The sequence below is a fragment of the Arctopsyche grandis genome, chromosome 8, assembly GCF_051622035.1.
Source record: "Arctopsyche grandis isolate Sample6627 chromosome 8, ASM5162203v2, whole genome shotgun sequence".
Classification (NCBI taxonomy): Eukaryota; Metazoa; Arthropoda; class Insecta; order Trichoptera; family Hydropsychidae; genus Arctopsyche; species Arctopsyche grandis.
The window spans coordinates 14,815,958-14,834,553 of record NC_135362.1 but is presented as its reverse complement, the minus strand read 5'-3'; the positions used below and the strand labels follow the sequence as shown (position 1 = coordinate 14,834,553).

At 30.7% G+C, this 18,596-nt stretch overlaps 3 protein-coding genes across 3 annotated transcripts; 2 read left to right on the top strand and 1 right to left on the bottom strand.

The window, feature by feature from the left end:
* The first annotated feature begins 394 nt into the window (after positions 1 to 394).
* LOC143915739 (uncharacterized) lies at positions 395 to 2,093 on the top strand. Its single transcript, XM_077436502.1, has 5 exons — positions 395 to 566; positions 1,214 to 1,323; positions 1,412 to 1,536; positions 1,611 to 1,687; positions 1,819 to 2,093. Exons 1-5 carry the CDS (start codon positions 464 to 466, stop codon positions 2,013 to 2,015), a joined length of 612 nt encoding a protein of 203 aa, XP_077292628.1. The 5' UTR covers positions 395 to 463; the 3' UTR covers positions 2,016 to 2,093.
* A 608-nt stretch (positions 2,094 to 2,701) lies between these two features.
* LOC143915850 (uncharacterized) lies at positions 2,702 to 3,860 on the bottom strand. The gene is made up of 3 exons (XM_077436670.1): positions 3,179 to 3,860; positions 2,900 to 3,106; positions 2,702 to 2,847 (listed from the first exon to the last, which is right to left on the bottom strand). Exons 1-3 carry the CDS (start codon positions 3,858 to 3,860, stop codon positions 2,702 to 2,704), a joined length of 1,035 nt encoding a protein of 344 aa, XP_077292796.1.
* Positions 3,861 to 9,180: 5,320 nt separating this feature from the next.
* LOC143915792 (putative ATP-dependent RNA helicase DHX57) lies at positions 9,181 to 17,985 on the top strand. Its single transcript, XM_077436607.1, has 18 exons — positions 9,181 to 10,297; positions 10,626 to 10,779; positions 10,854 to 10,999; positions 11,096 to 12,086; positions 12,163 to 12,375; positions 12,466 to 12,745; positions 12,822 to 12,923; positions 12,998 to 13,170; positions 13,249 to 13,403; positions 13,482 to 13,664; positions 13,759 to 14,009; positions 14,080 to 14,327; positions 14,405 to 14,479; positions 14,552 to 14,758; positions 15,749 to 15,823; positions 15,893 to 16,139; positions 16,598 to 16,686; positions 17,754 to 17,985. Exons 1-18 carry the CDS (start codon positions 10,230 to 10,232, stop codon positions 17,895 to 17,897), a joined length of 3,801 nt encoding a protein of 1,266 aa, XP_077292733.1. The 5' UTR covers positions 9,181 to 10,229; the 3' UTR covers positions 17,898 to 17,985.
* Positions 17,986 to 18,596: the final 611 nt, after the last annotated feature.

Here is an 18,596-nt window from a genome sequence, read left to right as displayed (position 1 = left end):
AGCACCACCTGTATCCTGCAGGTGTCATGCAAGAGCGGATAGTATTCTTTGGTACATTATATGGACGTATTCATACTTCATTCGCGCATGCGCATTTACGCATTCATGCGCGTCCATATAGAATGTACCAAAGAATACTATCCGCACTTGCATGACACCTGCCGGATACGGGTCGTGCTGGATAGGTATGAACAGACCTTTTAGGGTGTGACTAGTTTTCTCGTGACCAGTTTTAGGGTGTGACCAATTTTAGTGTGACGGGTGATCACGTGTGACCGATCTAGAGCGACCGGTTGTCCTGTGACTGGTTCATATATGACTAGTAGTCCGTTTACCGGTAAAATATATATTCATCTGATGGTTGTATTTTTAGCGCTTACGTCATTTGTCAGTTGAACATTTGAATCGGTAGTGGCGGTTGGTTGTTGGCGTCGCGGGGTTTCGTTGTCAAAATTGTGACGCGATGGATGCGTTACAAGAGTCATTGAAAGCTCTGGAGGAAATCGAAGAAACTCGTGCGAATGAATATATTAAACATTTGGAATTGGCGTTTGTAGCCGCTAAAGGTAAATTGCATCTTTCTGTATGATCCGATTCATTTATGGTGACCATTCGTACCAGTTTTACCAGTACAGCACTGGTTTTTAGGTTTCTGTCCTGGTGATACATGAGTTATAACCAATACACGTTTTGATCTAATAGTATGTAATAGATGGATTGAAATATACAAAGTCTTCAGCTAAAATAATGTCAAAAATACTGGCAAATTAGTCAAATATTGTATCTGTTTACATGGAACAAATGCACCTCCCGAACAACAATTTTCTTTGATAGACAATATGTGGTCCAGTGATTAAACGTAATTCAATTTTGAAATCACTAAGTGTATGTAGTTTTAACCAGTTTTGTGTAGAATTTTATAAGAGCATTCAAGAAAAAAAAAAATTTTTCCTGATCATCTAGTATTCGTTTTCAATAATTGAAGTATTTAGAAACATTTATAAACACACAAATAAAAAAAATGGCCACTTTAGATTAATTTATGTAAGTACTTTGTCGTTTGGCGGACAAAGACCCATCCGAAGGTATTTTTCAAGCAACAAATACTGAATAATGGTATTGATATATCCGATAGCGAATGCTATTTCTGATTTTGTAATCGTTCAAAGACTCACAAATATATGTGTATACGTATTTTCTTGTATTGTTTTAGAGCAAAAATTGATCGAAGAAGAAAATGCCATATTGCAAAATAATATCCATAGTTTAAAAGAGGAAATATCTAAGTTAAGAACAAATTCAAAAAATACGATCAAGGAAAATGTATGTAAACAATTATAAACAAACTACATCACTATATCTATCGAAATAAGACCAAAATTTAAGTTTTGTTTTGCCATTTTTTTTTTAGGAAGCTCTGGAACAAAAAATTTCCACCACTGAAAAACATATTTTAGACAACGAAAAAAAATGTCAAGAACTCGAAAGTGGATTAAAAATTAAACCCAGTGATAGTCTGCGATTGAATAAAGCAAAGTAAAAATAAATTTTTAGTGGATATCTTTAAAGTTATGAATTACTTAAACAATTTAGTTTTTTTTATATTTCAGAAACATGTGGAATACTGCTGAACGATTTACGGGCATAAGATGGGACTATTCTACACCAGAAAATATTGTCAAAGGATGTATCCTTTTTATTAAATTATGTATACATACATATAATGAAGCTCAATTTACTTTTTATTCCAGATTTTATTATTTATATCTCGTATGCCTTGTGTTTTCTAATATTATGATTTCTTAACTGAATATGCAGATATCGTAAACAAAGACACGAAGAAATTGAAAACATTTGAGTTTGACAAAGACAAGTATTCTAATGATAATATTGTTGAAGAGTTATGGAAAAACATTGAATCAATGAGTTCTGGCAAATGGAATGACATTAAGGATATTTGTGATCCAAATTCAATAATAATTAATAAAGAAAACGTTGCAATCAACAATGTTTAATGTGACCATAATTTAGTACATATGTAGCTATTTTTTTAAGTTCTGTAAATAATATATTTTAAAATACAATGTAATAGTAAAAATAAAACAATAATTATTTAAATATAAAAGAATTTATTTGTCATTTTTTTATTTATTTTAATTGATGGCTACTATTTGAAATACTATATGTAAAAGTAAAAACATGCCATGTAAATGTATTTTATAAACAATGACTGGAAATTATATTATAATATATAGATGTTTTGCTTGATACTATAATCAATATAATATCTAAACTTTATATTATATAATAATATGTATATAAAAGTCAATAAGAAATCATATTTTAATACAATTCAAAATAAAAAAAAAACTTTAAGTAAAGTAACGTTTTAATGTGATATATTGTATTCAAATTAACAAGATTTTTATATCTTATTTGCAGTTCATACTCATTTTTTTACTATATTTTTTCAGTGTGTCGAATTATCAAACTCTTCAAAATGAAAATCCTAAATTACGATACTAGTAATGCGTCAATATATTATATTATTAGAGTATGTACATATTAATTATGATACTCTAAACCTTTTCCTAATTTTATTTAAATAAATATCTTTATGAAAATTAGTTCATCATAATGAAATGATTAGCAAAGGCTGCACATCAACCTAATTAGTATTTCAAACAATGAAAGTATTTTATTATTTAATAAGCTTAACAGTTTTCATACCAATATAAATTACACCATAAGTAGTAACGAACATCAAGATAACGGAAAAAAACGAAACAAGAAATGCTGTGAGAACCATGCCTCCCATCGCCAATACTGTGCCTGAAATTGTCTCTTCTGAATAATTGTGATTTTTATATACAACTATTTTATTTATATTTCTACTCACCTTCGGCTATAACAAATCCTACAAAGCCAATGGCTGTTGTCATGAATGCAAACAAGATGAAGAGGAAAACTGGCAATAGAATAGACATTAAGAATACCATCAATGGCATTGCGAGATATGGTCTTTCTGCAAAATATTTAGCAATTTCTTTTAATTTCCCATAACCCTTTTCCAACATTCCCTCCATAAATTTCAGAATCGGCCGTACTAAAATAAAAATTTTAAAAGTATTTAAAAACGATCATTATATTATAATATTAAAATATTATGTTTTTATACTTAAAAGTGATTGTATTATTCCAATGGGATCGAGAGGTAATCCTGGAAAAGATGCTGCTGGAGGACCATGATCTTTATCAAGGATACCTAGCTTTGGAAAATCAAGCTTGGGCAATTCGGCAGCTTTGTCATTGTTTAGCAAATTTGGTATTCCAATCTTTGGTGGTGGAGGAAGTAAACCAAATCCTTGGAAAAGTGGATTTATGCCCTCCTTTGCTGAAATATTGCCATTTGGTGAAGATCCGCCTTTCACGTTTTCCTCCTTTTTTTCCTGAACCAATGGCTTAGCTAAAGCATTTAATACCCCTCCAATGCTAGGGATACCGTTTGTATTTTGTTTGTCTTTTACGTGTGATGTTTCACAATTTTTGCATCCTTTCGTTTTTGTCTCGACCTTAACTGTTTCGGTCAAAACGACTTTGGATTGGTCTGTTACAATGTTAACCAATTCCGATGTAGTGATTTTTTTCAGGTCTAGATTCATACTTGTCAAATCAATTTTCGTTGCATCTGACGATATTTTTTTGAGTATTTCAGGACCCTTATCTACAGGCAAGTCTAACTTAACAGCTGTTTTCAACAAATCCAAAGGACTCTTAATTTTTGATTCATGATTATCTTGTGAATCTTGATGGTTGTCATGTGATTCATGATCATGCTTACATTCTGCCACTTTACTCATTTCTACAAAATAAAAAATATATAATTTAATAAATACTATACACGTGTTTTTCTTCACGATTAACTAACATCTAAATTTAAAAAATGTACACAAATTTGGGTAATAATAACAAAACAAAATATTTACTACCTAAAAAATATTAAAACGTAGTGATCAAAACGATTAACTTGTAAACGAAAAACAGCGCAAATATAAATATCCAAAATAAAATGTATCTTATTATTAGAGACCCAATTTTTTTTAGAATACTATTCACAATAGTGCGATCTTTTTATAATTTATTTATATATTTCCTAATTTATATTCTATTTCCTAATAATTGTCATTTTATATTGTTTGATATGTTAACTCTAAAGGTCTGTTCATACCTATCCAGCACGACCCGAATCCTGCAAGTACGGACAGTATTCTTTAGTACATTCTATATGGACGCGCATGAATGCGTAAATGCGCATGCGCGAATGGAGTATGAATACGTCCATATAATGTACCAAAGAATACTATCCGCAAACTGCATGCCATATATAATATTCCGTTTGTTACAGACATTACTAAAAAACCAGTAGATTCTATGACAGAATCACTAATAACTAGAGGTAGGATAGTCACAGTGCTATCCATTGTTCGGCAAACCTTTAACAATGCATTTACAACCTTTGAACAATACACGGCCCCCTCAGGCTCCGGTGACTACTAATAACCATACTAACACACTTGTGAAGAGTCTCGGTGATTACAACAAAATGTCTATACCCTTCAGGTATAAACACAATCTGCTTTAGGTCATCGACTTTAGAGTCTTTAATTAATATTATGTATTAGATGTATTATGAACATTTATAAGGATTGTAAATAGGTTTTTGAGCTATTTTTCCTATTATGCTGTAGATTAACATTAGAATAATATAATACTATGATTACTAACCAAATTAAATTAAATTGTAAAATAGAAAATGATCAGTAGATCAGTAGCTATTAAAATAGATATAAGATGTATTGTGAACATAATTTCGTAATAATAAAAAGCATTTAAAAATCAAAATCAAAGCACTTGCAGGATACGGGTCGTGCTGAATAGGTATGAACATACCTTAAATCGTATGTACATACTCTTGTAAATAGGTTTTTGAGCTCTTTTTCCTATTACGCTGTACATATTAACATTATAATAATATAATACTATGATTACTAACAAAATTAAATTAAAATTGTAAAATAGAAAATGATCAATAGATCAGTAGCTATTAAAATAGATATAAGATGTATTTTGAACATAATTTAATAATAATAAAAAGCATTTAAAAATCAAAATCAAAGTATGTATGTACATATTTCATAAATATGTTAAAATATTGAAATTGATCTTTATTTTCAAAATTACGTCTAAAAGAAATTGATGCTAAAACTGAACATTCTGTCGACTACGTAAAATAAAACACGAAAATGCTAAAATTGATAAAAACAGATGCTAAAAATATGGGCCTCTAGTTGTTAGACAATCTACCTACATATTTTAATTTTGTATTCACATCAAATGTGAGAATATCTTGTTTTAGTGTACACGTAAAAGTGTGAATAAAAATACGAGTGCAGTGTTTATGTAATTTTAAATCGAGGAAATATTTTACACTAGTATATTTATACCGTTAATTCGAATGGAATATCTTCAAAGGAAAAAGCTCTTAAAAACAGAGAGCCAGTGGTCACACCCGCCCAGAAGCAGCACCAGTTCCCGTCTGGTATGCATTTAATTCCTAGACCCCTTATCACGATTCATGCAACCCGGACTTGACACATGACCCATCTTTCGAACCAATAATCGATTTTACCTAACTTCCCAAAGTCCGAAACAACTACGAATGACCGATAATAATGATGGCACTGGTTTTTTTAAAAGCTTTTTGTTGCTCTAGAAAACAAAGTCACTCGACGCTTATTTTAATTTAAATAGTATTAGTATACGTATATATACATACATATTATTATACACAGTATTGAAACATTAACCCACTCGTTTCTTAATAATTTATAGGATAACAGGAATATTAATGAAACTTTGCAGGATAATTTATCCCAAAATCGAAAGCGCGTCTTGTAGTGAATCTGATTAACCAATATTCCAAAACCTGGTTGAGTAAATATTTTTCAGTTACATGGAAAACTGAAAAATAACAGATATTAAATATCGACCTAATGCTGAACGCGATTTATAGTTTCAATGAATATATGTAAATAATGGGTCTACCTCACGGGCCGGAATGTGAAATGCCGGAAAACGCAAATATCGGAAGGCAAAGATCGAAAATCGAAAGATCTTAAGTCGAAAGATCAAAAAAAAATTGTGCATGGTAAACGGTACATACTCACTTAATTTGCGCAAGCAGGATACAACAGGAATTAGAGGAAAAGGCTTTTCCTCCCGTATTAATGTGCGAGCGCAGAATACGGGAGGAAAAGCCTGTTCCTCTTGTTCCTGTTGTATCCTGCTCGCGCAAATTAAGTGAGTATGTACCGTTTACCATGCACCCTTTTGTTTTGATCTTTCGCCTATCTTTCGATTTTCGATCTTTGCCTTCCGATATTTGCGTTTTCCGGCATTTCACATTCCGGCCCGTCATGGTGACTAGTATATAATATGTTAGGTATTTTCCAAATGAATATGACCCATTCGTCTCCATGTACAGAGAATATATACGGAAAGCTTATAATCTTTTATAAGATTTTTGAATTTTATAAATTTATTTTTGGGTATATGAAATTATTGCATATAACTTATTATTACCCATCTAAGAAAATTAAGGTGAAATCGTTAACAAAATATTACATAACATAGTATTTAAGCATTTATATATTTTTGCATTCTGACTTACCTCTTAGTATAATATTCCAATTTGTTCGTGTTTTTAAAAGCTTTTATTAAGTTTCCTTGTTTTCGTTTCAATTGGTTATTAAATTATGTATAATAGAATTGATAAATCATCTACGAACGATTAAGAAAAATGCACCAAGATTCATAAAACTTCGATAATTCAGAACTTTCGATGACCTTTTGATTATATGAATTCACACATATGTATATGGTTAACCTCTGAACAATGTCTAATTAATTTATTTTATTCATATCAAATTTCAATCGTTCATTGCACCTTAAACAATTTATAAATTGTTTAATATAATGTTTATAATATTATCGATTGAAATTATTCAAAATCCGAGATTTGCATATATGAACTACATATGTACTCGTAAATACTGTTACGTCTCCGTTTCATAATAATTTAATCTTTATTCTATATAACAAATGAAGTACATACATACATAGGTAGACGTTTCAAAGAATTCATAGAAATTTGTAAAAAAATGTAAGGGTAATAACCCTTTAAATATATGTAATTGATATTGAATTCTTATCGCCAGACGAGTGAATTGAAACATTTTTACTAACAAATGAACTTCGTTCCACTTTTAGATTAAATATCGCAAACTTATTAATTAACAATATAAGAATGTACATATTACATATATGTACATATGCACATATGTATGTTATTAAATAATAAATATTTAATTTATGTAATTATTTAATCACTTAAAAAACATTTTTCTTCAAAAAAACGCCATAATTATGTATTACTATTTTGAATTAAGCGGCTTTTAATTTAATTTCAATATCAAGAAACTACTGTATAATTGAATTATTATTGATGATTTCTCGACTTGAAATTTTTTCCGTCACATTTGATTTCCGAATGACATGAGAAATATGGTAAATGGATTATTTCGCTCATTGCGATCGCGCAAACGACAATATTTGCCACGAATATCGCGAATCCGGATTATCTGGCACTCGAGTTCTCTTTAGTATGATATTTCACGTGTGTAAATCTCGATGGATGGAATTTTCGGGTGCCAGATGCTCCATGATCAAGATTTCAGTGAATTTAATGAATAATCACCTAACTGCGAAATATATATGGCTATTTTCAGTGGTGTAGTGCTAAATTTTGAGGTGCCGGTAAGGTCGATTTCGCACAATTTTTTTTGCAATATTTTTTTTACAATTTTTACAATACATACATGCATTTTTACATAATTAATTTCGACTCTATTTAAATGACTCTAAGGTCGAAAACGCTACATGCCGGAAGGCTCCTCTTTCTCAGTAGTTTTAAAGTTGATTAAAAAGTATGTACTGTTCGGTAAGGACCACGAGAAGGTGGAAGCCCAACACCTTACTGGGAAAGGAAGCAAATGGAAAAGCTTTTTGTTTAGCTATAAAATACGCGGTTCTAAAAACTTTACTGGTTGATACAATTTCCGAGTCATTCATAATATCTAAAATCTTTTCAAAAGGCTGCTCTTTCGAACTTACTATAATTTTTTCGGCGTTAATATGCGCTTGTGATTTCAAATGATCGCCAATTTTTTCTCTCAAAGATGCTAATTTAGCGCTCCTATTGTTTCCGTACGTACAAATTGAAATCGAGCTCCATTCTTTAGAAATGCTAACTCCTTTAGATTTAAAATTTGAAAGACTTTTTACATTACAACAAATATCACATCCAATATTATTAGACTTACATATTAACCAGGGATATTTGCGTTTTTTTTCTTCCCACATCTCCGTACTCCAAACATCTGGCCAGGAAGACACATATCGCATCACTACTATCATTTATTATATTTTTACTAACAGATTCTAAATTGATATTATTTTCTTTATTTGATTTTACAGACGCAACACTGTTTTCAGATTCATTTCATTTACTTCGTTTAGCAAAAAAAATTTGTATCGAACATTGCTTTCGTTTTGAAGCCATTTTTATTTAAGAAAAATATTTTTATAATTTTAAATCAAAATTAAATACGTATATTGTAAATGTATAATGCAGAAAAAAATCAATATTCAACATATGGTTAAACTACTTAATGACTAAACATGAATTTTAATTACGACATAAAACTATTTAACACTGTCTCTAAAATATTATTATTATTATTATCACTGTATTATTATTGAATATAATTAAATTAACTAATTTTAAACTAGGGATTAACAATTATATTAACTATTTAAAATAAGTAGAAAAATATTATCGCCCGTTTAACTCAATGGAGAACAAACTAAAGTATCATGTTATTTGTGCCATATGCGGAAACTTTCACATTTTTTTTTTTCTATTTGAGAACACCCACTCTTATTCCATTACTCCTTAATTTATTGTGTAACTTGTCGTGACCATACAAAAAAAATCAGACCCTTCTTTTGCATTGTGCAAGAAATGCATCAAGTGTCATCCATCCTCAAAGCAAAATGCGTCATCTTCAAAGCAATTTTCGAACGATGTAACGATGAATTTTCCTTCATTTGAAAAGAAAAAGGTCCAGGGCCATTTATTTTGTTAATGGGTCCATGAAAGGGGACCAATATTTAAATGTGCTAAAGACACATCTGGTGCCTCATATATATACAGCGCTTCTTGCTTATCGAACTTGGGTGAAAAATATTGCAAAAGTGATAAAATTTTTTGAAAAAATTAAAATTTTATACTAATTATTTTGATTTTTGAAATTTTTATGGCGGGTCGCGACCCGGTGCTGATAATAGGTAGCGGGACGCCGTACCGGCGCGTACCGGCTATTCTACAACCCTGGCTATTTTATTACTACATTTTTGATAACAAACATCAAATTTTTTTTTAATATATTTAACTTCAATTTATGAAAAGTAAAACAAATTAAATTATATTTGTTGATAATCAATAACAACTTAAAAACGGTTCGGTTATTACTAGACACCGTATAGTCACAGTGCTTTTTTTAGGAACCGGGGCGGTTTAGTTCTATTTACAAAGCTAGAGTCCAAAAAAAAAACGTCCGGCGAACCTTAACAATGCAACGAACAATGCACAGCACCCTCTGGGTCCGTTTTTTTCAAGACGGCACCTTGATTATCCAGCCTTTAGTTATAACTAGTCAAATGTGAACCGGTCACCGGGCAACCGGTCGCTCTAGATCGGTCACACGTGATCACCCGTCACACTAAAACTGGCCACGAGAAAACTGGTCAAACCCTAAAATCAGTCAATCAGTTTTCTCGTGACCAATTTTTGGATGTGACTAGTTTTCTCGTGACCAGTTTTAGGGTGTGACCAGTTTTGGTGTGACCGATCTAAAGCGACCGGTTGTCCTGTGACTGTTCACATATGACTAGTAGTCCGTTTACCCTTAAAAACACTAGATTTCGATTTAACATACATTCAAATTTTTCGAATTATCTATAAAATTGTGAACATAAAATGCAGCGTTAAGACCACGGCCACAGCGTTTGACACATGTCACACGTGAGCTGTGAGTAAGGCCGTCGAAATGGAGAGCTGTTCTCGGCAATTGGCCGAAGATTTCTTCCTACATACTCCTGTTAATGCTAAAATTGGGTAATTATTTATTTTTTACGAAAATCGCCAATTAATTGTGTATGAATGTTAAAAGATGTGCAAATAGTTACTATTTCACAATTCTGTGCAATCCCAGTAATGCCAACATAATTTAGAAATGTGTCATATAAGAAATTTATTTATTTTACACTTATGTAGATATTTTACGGTTTTTATCTGATTTATTTTAAAAAATCACTAGTTTTCATACCTATCGTAAGACTATATAATTATTATTTGTGTTGTATTATAAATTATTATTTGTGTTGTACAATAAAATATTTTTTGATACCGATATATTGTGATATCGACATGTATTTATTTATAGCAAAAAAGTAGAAGAGAAACATGAATCAGTCCAAACTCTCAGAGTTGAGATGCAAACATTGCGTCTCAGCGGCGATTCACAAAATCTCATCCTCGAAACACTCAGGCATATTTATGGTCCAGATTTTGAGCTAAAAAATTCATCAGAGTACACGGTACAGAAATATCTGTTGATACTTTATATGATATGTGATTATTTATATGAGTGCTAATATATTTTAATGTATAGGATAAAGGAGCAAATTTGGGAAATCGATTTTGGATGGAAAGAGGTAATTTAGTAGTCCAAGGTGGATTTGATTATTCCAAGAAAAAAAGTGATAATGTAACATCGGAAGATAAATTTAGAATGTTTGCATTAAAAAAATTAGAATCGTAAGTGTCTCTTAATTCCGATGTACATATATACATACATACATATATTATGCAATGGTAAAAATAATAACAAATAACTTTTTATGTGTATTTTAGATATGGTTTCCATAAAACACATTGTGCAGAAGCTTTGGATCATACAAACGGGCAAATCGACGAAGCTTTAGAAATTCTGTATGACAAATATTACGATATTGATAAGTCTAAGAAAATTGAATGTGAACTATCACATAACGAATTATTAGAGCAGAGAAGTGATGAAAAGGCTGTGCTAGATTCTATATTTGAAACGTGTTTTAAAGAAAAGGAGCCAAATATGTTGTTTGAATTCAAAATTAATTTAAGTTATTTGTTGAAACATTTCAATAATACAAATGAGAAAATTGTCACATCGAGGAAAGAAAACATAAATTATAATAATAAAAACAACAATTTTAAGACGAAAAAAATTGAATTATGTAGAAATTTTTCTAAAGGTTCTTGTAGATTTGGTGACAAATGTAGATTTTCACATGAAAAACCTGAACCAGTTATATCTGTCTGTGATGACTTAGGTACTAATAATTATGATTACTTTCTAGAAATTAAATTCAGAAACAACACGATGTATCCTTTTGAGTCTCCTATAATATTATTGAAAACATCTGCACCTGCTGATGTTATACCACAGATGGAATGCCTTCATATTTGTCGTCGGTTAATAACTGAAGCCGAAGTTTTAGCTTGCGACGGTATTCCTTCCGTTTATTCTATTGTGGATTTGGTTCAAAATGAAGAGGATATTCTTTCATTTTTAAAGAGTAACACCAAAAAGTTTATCGATGGTTTTCAACCTTTGTTCCCCGTTATCATGGAAGGTAAGGAAAACTCAAAGAAGATATTACCCTCCCACTATGAAAAAGCATCTAATCGAGATAATAAAATGATATTTGACTTGGAGAATGCATTAAAAGAAGATGCTCTTCTTGCCAAAAAATTCATGGAAAAACAAAGTTGTAGTCAATATAAAAAAATGTTAAATGATAGAAAAAAATTACCGGCTTGGAACAAGATGAATGATATTTTAAACGCCATCGAAAAATCACAGGTATTTATTTACATTCATGTTGTGATTGACTTCTATATTTTTTGAAATGATATAATATATGTACTCTCTCAATTAGATTGTAGTAATCAGTGGAGAAACAGGATGCGGAAAAAGTACACAGGTTCCACAATTTATTTTAGACGAATGGTTATTAAATAAAATAAACACATCGAACAACACACATATTGAAATTGTATGCACACAACCCAGAAGAATATCTGCAATCGGTGTAGCTGACAGAGTTGCCAAAGAAAGAAATGAAAGAACCGGGAGTACTATTGGTTATCAGGTAATTTGTATTTTCCTTAAAATATTTATTAATACCATAATTTTTCTTAATTCAAGCTAAAATTTATTTATAATATACTTACCTTTTCAGATTCGCTTGGAAAGTAAAGTATCCTCCAAAACTCGTCTCACCTTTTGCACAACAGGTATTTTATTGCGACGCTTAGAAAGCGACCCTCGTTTAGAATCAGTTACTCACATATTAGTAGATGAGGTTCACGAGCGTTCAGAAGAAAGCGATTTTCTTTTACTGATCTTGAAAGATTTGCTTGCTACTAGGAAAGATTTGAAGGTGATACTTATGAGCGCTACTTTAAATGCTAATTTATTCTCGGACTATTTCGGAGGGGTGCCAGTCTTGGAAATACCTGGTATGTAAATAATTGTCCAATATTTACAAATACATACTTTTTCATGTGAATAAAACATTAATATTTTTTTATTCAGGACGAACATTTCCAGTAGAGCAAATGTTCCTTGAAGATATTTTAGACAAGTCAGATTTCGTCATGGAAGAAAATTCAAAGTATACCAAGATAATCAAGAAAGGTATTTTTCATGCAAATTTTATATCAGATTAATCTAAGTTTTATTAAACTACTGGTTTCTTTATACTTTTGTAGGAACCTATGAAACATTGGAAATTGAAATGAAAACTTGCGACGTCTTGGCTCCGAACGCTTGTCCAAAAGATAATATACGTGATGAGAATCTTACAATGGCACAAACTTTGGCGAGATATAGAGGTTATACTGCAAAAACTTGTAAAAATCTGTATTTAATGAATTATGAAAAGGTAATACACATTATTGTATAATTTTGTATTTGCGTAATACATTTTTGAATGTAGTTTATTCATGTATTATATTTTTAGATAAATTTGGATCTGATTGAACATATTCTAACCTATATTGTTGAAGGAGATCATGATTGGCCCAAAGATGGATCTATAGTAGTGTTCTTACCAGGAATATCTGAAATCACCTCAATGCACGATCAATTGAATGACAGTAAATTATTTGGTAGCCGGTAAGCTTTCTAATACACATTTCAATGATTTACCATTTAAATATATAAATACATAACTAAATATTTTAAAATGTATAGAACTGGAAACTTTATACTGGTTCCATTACATTCAACATTGACCAGTGAAGAACAAACGGCTGTGTTCAATAAACCAAAGAATGGCATTAGAAAAATTGTACTTTCAACTAATATTGCCGAAACATCAGTGACAATAGATGATTGTGTATTTGTAGTGGATTGTGGTAAAATGAAAGAAAAACGGTAACTATAAAATTTTCAATAATTGACTAAGCGTATGTATGTATGTATGTTTATTCTTTTCAAAATTATTTATATTTGATTTATTATTATGTAGATTTGATTCAAATCGCAACATGGAATCTCTAGACATGATATGGGTGTCTAGAGCGAATGCAAAACAGAGGAAAGGTAGAGCTGGGCGAGTTATGCCGGGAGTTTGCATACATTTGTTTACTTCACACAGATATGAAAATCACTTTTTGGAACAGCCTATACCTGAATTGCACAGGGTTCCATTGGAACAATTAATTTTAAGGACCAAAGTATTACCACTATTTGAAGGAATAAGCGTCCACAAAGTTTTAGGTTAAAAATATACTTTTTTGTATGTTTCCTTTGTTATGCATTTTATGTAATGTCATTTTATTATATGTAGGTAGTACTCTCGAACCTCCGAACGAAGAAAATATCAATTCGGCTCTGATCAGATTACAAGATATTGGAGCTTTGGATAGAGATTTAGATTTGACTGCACTCGGAGCTCACTTAGCAGCCTTGCCGGTTGATGTACGGATTGGAAAACTTATGTTATTCGGAGCCATATTTTGTTGTATTGATTCGGCACTTACTATGGCTGCTTGTCTCAGTTATAAAAATCCTTTTGTTGCACCGTTCGGTAAAAAGGTACATGGGTTTTGATGTTGCATATTTGTTTTATTAACAAGTGTATTCATATTCAATAGATTAATTGGAAATTTTAGGAACAAGCTGATGCTAAAAAAAAAGAATTTGCGATGGGTAATAGTGATCAACTTACAATCCTCAAAGCTTATAAAGTAAGAATTATTTTCAATTTGATTTTATGCAATTATTTTACTAAACATTAATATTTTATTTTATTTTCATAGAAATGGCAAGAAGCTATGTCACATAGTCGATATTCTGGACAAACTTTTGCCAATGAAAACTACTTATCAAATAAGTCCCTTTCCATGTTGGGTGATATCAAACATCAGCTATTAGAACTTTTGAGTTCTATCGGATTTGTACCAGCATTAAGGAATAGTCGAAGAGCGAGAGGGGCTGACAAAGTCGCTGAATTCACTGGACCAGAAGTATTTATTTTTACTTTTTGTGTTTTTAATAACATAATGATGGAATATAACCATGACTAGAGGTTGTGATTTCTCGACTTTTTTTGATTCTCGCAATTCGAGATTCTCATTTTCTCGAAATATACGAGTCTCGATATTTGAGAATCTCATTTTCTCGGAATATTTGAATCTCGAGAATTCGAAATTTTATTTTTTGTTTCTCGAGAATATATATATTTTTTTAATATAGTGAATCGATTTTTTTAGCATACAAAACATACAAAAATCAAAAGAACACAAAGGCTATATTATATTTGGGCTTTATAAACTTATTAAAGATATGATGAAAGAAAGATAGAGAGAGATATAACAGAACATTGAATAGAAAAAAAAGTAAAATTATACAAAAAAAAAATATTATAAAAAATAAAAATTTACAATAGTAATTTAAAATAGTAATAATAACAATATATAACAAAGAATTTTGTAAAATTCCTAGTGTTGTTACCCGGCTTTGTCTGTGTTGTTGTGACCAAAATATAACATACTGATCAAAAAATAAAAATACTGGATATACCAGATAAATAATAAAAATACTGACCCATCTGTGCATATTTAAGTACTGCCCAAAAATTGATTACTGTGTATGAAACAAATACATAAATAATAAATCAAACATTATTGCCTGTTAGGAAAAACTTCATGCTTCATGCATATATTCATACTAAACATTTCACAAAATTATTTACGAGTTAACAAGTATATTAATCAATCAGTTTATTGAACAAACACTTGTAGTGATAAATTTTAAATATTCTCGATATTTTCGAGATTCTAATAAACGATTTATCGAGAAACGAGAATATCGAATTTTCATAATAAAATATTTTCGACAAATGAGAATCTCGAAATTTCACAATAAAATATTCTAACGAGAATAAAAATTTATCGAAAAATCTCGAGACGAGATTTCTCGATCACTAACTCTAACCATGACTATCAAAATTTCAGTTGAACTCTAATGGTGATAATCAGAAACTTCTCGCTGCTATTCTATGTGCTGCTCTGTACCCCAATGTAGTGAAGGTTAGTATGTATACCGTGAGCTTTAAACTCATGTTAGATTTATATTCATTTTTTATTATATCTTCTCAGGTACTGACTCCGGAAAAATCTTTTCACCAATCTGCCGGTGGGTCAATTCCACGTCAACCAAAGCCAGAAGAGTTGAAATTTAAAACAAAGCAAGATGGTTACGTTTGCATACATCCAACATCGGTCAACTACTCTACTGGTCATTTTACAAGTCCATATCTTGTTTACCAAGAAAAGGTTAAAACATCTCGCATATTCATCAGAGACTGTTCGATGGTGCCAATATTACCAATCGTATTATTCTCAGGTGATATTTTTGTCTTTGATTTGAATATGTGTGTGTGTATATTTATATAGCACAAAGTTGATGAATGCAAATAAAATGTTTCGGAAATTACAAATATGCATCAGCCCATTTTTTTACACTGATTATTTCACTCTTTGTATTTTTGCTGTACAAAAGCAATCCTAGAAACATTTTTTCAAACTCAATACGTACAATAAATTTTTAACGAGGAGATACATTAACTAAACATGACCTCATGGCACAATGCTATTTTTTGTTATGCTATAGTGAATAATAGTTGAGCAAATTATGTAATAAAAAAACTCTTATTAATGAACGGATGTTATCTTCAAAAAACATTTTTCGTGCAATACAACAGTTGTGAACATTTCATCTTATTTTTTTTTTTGTTCTTGTTTCATCTTATATTGTTATTAAAATTTAAATAACCAAATAATTGTCAAATAAATATTTTAAAGGTCGTCAACTTAGCATTGAACTGCATAGAGGAACATTCGTTGTCTCCTTAGAAGATGGATGGATTATGTTTCAAGTGGAAACTCATGAGGTAATTATTGTTATATTATCGTTTGTATTGTGCAATTTTTACTTATTATATATGACCTCCATTTGTATGGCTTTATTTCTTGAAGTAAAGTAACTGTAAATTTGAATTCCATCTACGTATACTTGCCAATGTACAGTCTGCCATAACACAATTGGCCATTATATACATACTCGTATGTACTATGCCTCAACCCCCCCCCCCCCCTGCATGCAATCTCATTAAGACAACAATGACAAACATGCATAATATATCAACAAAATTAATGTGTGTAATTGTGAGTATGTTGCGCATAGTCCGTACCTCGTTATGCAAATTAATGGTTATCATAGGTTGTGTTTAAACCAAACATTGCATGAAATTTTCTATAATTTGTATCCAAATTATATACACATGTATAGAGGTTTTATGCATTTCTCACGTCATTATGTCCAACCTTTTATGCAACAAGTTTCAAAATTCTGGTTAATGTAAATCTGCACATACATTTTCAATAGTGATAAAATTAATAAATATATTGTTTTCTTAATTTTTTATTGTTATAAAACATTATTTATTCTTCACTATAGAATAAATAATATTTTTTTTTATTTTAATAACCATATATCTATGTATTATGCGGTGACACGACAACTCGTTCACAGATTTTCCGTAAACCGAGGATGCGTTCCAGGCATTACGTATACAGCCATCTCTTTCTCACCCCGTCTGTTCACCAATATCTCGTTTACTATGCCATTACGTATGCAGCCATCTCTTTCACAAACCGTCCGTTCACCGATAGCAGACGGTCTGTGAAATAGATGGCTGCATACGTAATGGCATAGTAAACGAGATCTTGGTGAACAGACGGGGTGAGAAAGAGATGGCCGTATACGTAATGCCTGGAGCGCATCCTCGATTTACGGAAAATCTGTGAACGAGTTGTCAGGTAACCGTATTATGCATATGTATATATTATAAAACAAATTTATTCCATACAATATATGCTTGGTTTGAAATAACTTCATATTTTTACATTTCTTGTGCATAGTGAACGTGCTTTGATTATTTTTTCTTCTTTTTTCTAGGTTGCCGAGATGCTAAAAATGATACGATCAGAACTTGTCAACTTGCTAGAAGAAAAAATCAAAGATCCTTGTTTGAACTTGTTGCATCATGACAAAGGAAGCAGAATTATCAAAACAATAGTCCAAATAGTTGCTAAAGATTAACCATTAAAATTTTTAAAATATATTTATGTATTTTTATATATTATATTAATTTATCAATGACTGTATTAAAATAAAATTATTTTCATATAATATTGATTTCTTCTTCTACATACATACATACCTACATATATATATGAAAATCCCTATTTTGTGTTTTCAAATTAGTATTCCTTCCGAAAATATCGGAAAGAAAAAACATTTCCGCACCAAAACGTTAAACATACATATCTAGATAATTACCTGGAAAATGACCAGTTTCCACGTTGTGTCTCATCTACATGTTGATGGCTTAGTACACAGATATATCAGGTTTTTCGTTTCAAGGTAATTTATGTATACCACATATGTTTTGATTTGTGCGTTTTGATGTCTATTTCTGCCATTGCTAAATTTTTTTCGCCCTAAATGACTGTAGTGCGGTTGGAAGCCACTGCTTTATTCAGTTCCACAACAAGTACATACTCATACATACGTTAATTTATTGCAGCCATAAATATTATATAACAATGTATATATGGAGAAATTCGTAATTATTTTGCGTACATGAATATAGCTGGTCAAATTGCACAGTTTCTTAAAGGCTCTTCAAATCTATCGAATCATACTTGTCAATCTTTATAAACAGGGCCGGCTGGTGGCATCACAAAAGAAAAGATGCTAAAAATATGAGATAAATTTTTATATTTGATAAAATATGTC